The sequence below is a fragment of the Cnephaeus nilssonii genome (assembly GCF_951640355.1).
Source record: "Cnephaeus nilssonii genome assembly, chromosome: 20".
Taxonomy (NCBI): Eukaryota; Metazoa; Chordata; class Mammalia; order Chiroptera; family Vespertilionidae; genus Cnephaeus; species Cnephaeus nilssonii.
In genome coordinates, this window is record NC_137091.1 from 48,691,466 (window position 1) to 48,693,766 (window position 2,301).

At 50.0% G+C, this 2,301-nt stretch overlaps 1 protein-coding gene across 1 annotated transcript; it reads right to left on the reverse strand.

Annotated features, from left to right (window-relative positions):
* Nucleotides 1–1,631: 1,631 nt before the first annotated feature.
* LOC307115951 (large ribosomal subunit protein eL30-like) lies at nt 1,632–2,026 on the reverse strand (the record flags this gene model as incomplete). Its single annotated transcript, XM_079799524.1, has 1 exon — nt 1,632–2,026. The coding sequence occupies exon 1, from the start codon at nt 1,977–1,979 to the stop codon at nt 1,632–1,634; it is 348 nt and encodes a 115-aa protein (XP_079655650.1). The 5' UTR covers nt 1,980–2,026.
* Between the last annotated feature and the right edge of the window lie 275 nt (nt 2,027–2,301).

A 2,301-nucleotide genomic window follows, 5' to 3' on the forward strand; every position in this document is an offset into this window, starting at 1 on the left:
GTTAAAAGCAAAGACTTGCCCTAGTCCAGTGGTCGGCAAACTGCGGCTCGCGAGCCACATGCGGCTCTTTGGCCCCTTGAGTGTGGCTCTTCCACAAAATACCACGGCCTGGGCGAGTCTATTTTGAAGAAGTGGCGTTAGAAGAAGTTTAAGTTTAAAAAATTTGGCTCTCAATAGAAATTTCAGTCGTTGTGCTGTGGATATTTGGCTCTGTTGACTAATGAGTTTGCCGACCACGGCCCTAGTCGGTTTTGCTCAGTGGATAGAGCGTTGGCCTTCGGACCCAAGGGTCCCAGGTTCGATTCTGGTCAAGGGCATGTACCTCGGTTGCAGGCTCCTTCCCACCCTGGGCCCTGGTCTGGTTACAGGCAGGAGGTAACCAATCGATGTGTTTCTCTCACATCAATTTTTCTCTCTTTCCCTCTCTTTTACTCTTTCTAAAAATCAATCAATGGGAAAATATCCTCGGGTGAGGTTTAAAAAAAAAAAAGTCAAAGACTTAGCATCCTGATTTAAGGAGGATGAATATGAGGCTGGATGTCCATACATGATTTCTATTAGAGTCATCTATTTTATTTTTTGAATATATACTTTTATTCATTTCAAGAGGAAAGGAGAGGGAGAGAGAGATAGAAACATCCATGAGGAGAGAGAATCATGGGTCGGCTGCCTCCTGCACGCCCCACACTGGGGATCAAGCCCACAACCCAGGCATGTGCCCTGACCGGGAATGGAACAGTGACCTCCTGGTTCAGTGGTCGGCAAACGCATTAGTCAACAGAGCCAAGTATCAACAGCACAACGATTGAAATTTCTTTTGAGAGCCAAATTTTTAAACTTAAACTATATAGGTAGGTACATTGTTATTAACTTAATTGGGGTACTCCTAAGCTGGCCTTTGCTAAAAACTCAAGGGGCCAAAGAGCCGCATGTGGCTCGCGAGCCGCAGTTTGCCGACCACTGTCCTGGTTCGTAGATTGACGCTCTACCGCGGAGCCACGATGGCCAGGCCGGAGTCATCGATTTTAGTCATCAGAGACGTGATAAGAACCAAAATCCCTTCTCAGACCAGCTGGTGCCAGGAATGATGGCTCAAGAAAGCTGCAAGGAGGGAAGGGAGGCTGAGTTTTGGAAGCAATTAGAAGCAAGAAAAAAAAATCCAAAAAATCCAAAAAAAAAAAGCTGTCAGCGCTGTCCCCGGTCTCGCTTCCCGGATGCTGCCTGAGTCATCTCCGTGTTTCTCAGGAAAGACCGCTTCCTCCACATGGTGAGCCAGATGGTCCCGGGAGCCCCCACGTTTCGGAGAGAAGGACTTCCGCGGCAGGAGGAACAGAGAGATACTCCACCCCCGCGTTGCTGCTCCCCGACGTGACCTTGCCAACCCGGGACTGGTGAGGAGAGGATGCTCCCCCAGAGGTGCGATTCCTGGAGCTTCTGGGTGAAGTGGGTGCCAACACCCCAGGTCCCTGGACACCCCCACCCGCTGCACATGGGACCTCCCGCTCAGAAGGGGGGACCCTGTGTTTGGGGCTTCGTGCTCCAAGGTCACGCTTTTATTTTTTCCTTTTATTTTTTTGCTGTTTTTTAAACCAAGCCCTGGCCAATTTTATTAAAGAAACATCTTCCATGATTTACTTTTCACCGGCCCGTTCTGGCATGCTTCTAATGATATCAGAATCACCTGGGTCAATGGTAGCCAGGGGGCATACCCTGCGGTATTTCCCACACGCTGTGCCCAATTCAGTATTATTGCCACTGTAGTGATGGACACCCGTCTTGGCCAACATGGCATAGTCCTCTATTTCAGATTTCCCCAAGGCTGGGCAGTGGTCGGCCAGGATGACCAGCTTCGCTTTGCCTGGTCGGATCATCTTCAGCGTCTGCTTGTACCCCAGCACGTACTTTCCACTCTTCATAACCAGCTGGAGCCTAGAGTTGATCGGCTCCAACGACTTTTTCGTCTTCTTTGCAGCCAACATCTTCCTGCCTCACGTGCGGGACGGCCCCCAACCAGATGCAGCCGCCAAGGTGGCCGGGGAACGAGAAAAGCCAAGGTCACGCTTTTGAAGCTCTTCATCAGTCATCTTTGCGCCTGTATTTTATTTATTTAAAGATTTTTTTAGCCGAAACCGGTTTGGCTCAGTGGATAGAGCATCGGCCTTCGGACTCAAGGGACCCAGGTTCGATTCCGGTCAAGGGCATGTACCTTGGTTGCGGGCACCTCCCCAGTGGGAGGTGTGCAGGAGGCAGCTGATTGATGTTTCTAACTCTCTATCCCTCTCTCTTCCTCTCTGTAAAAAA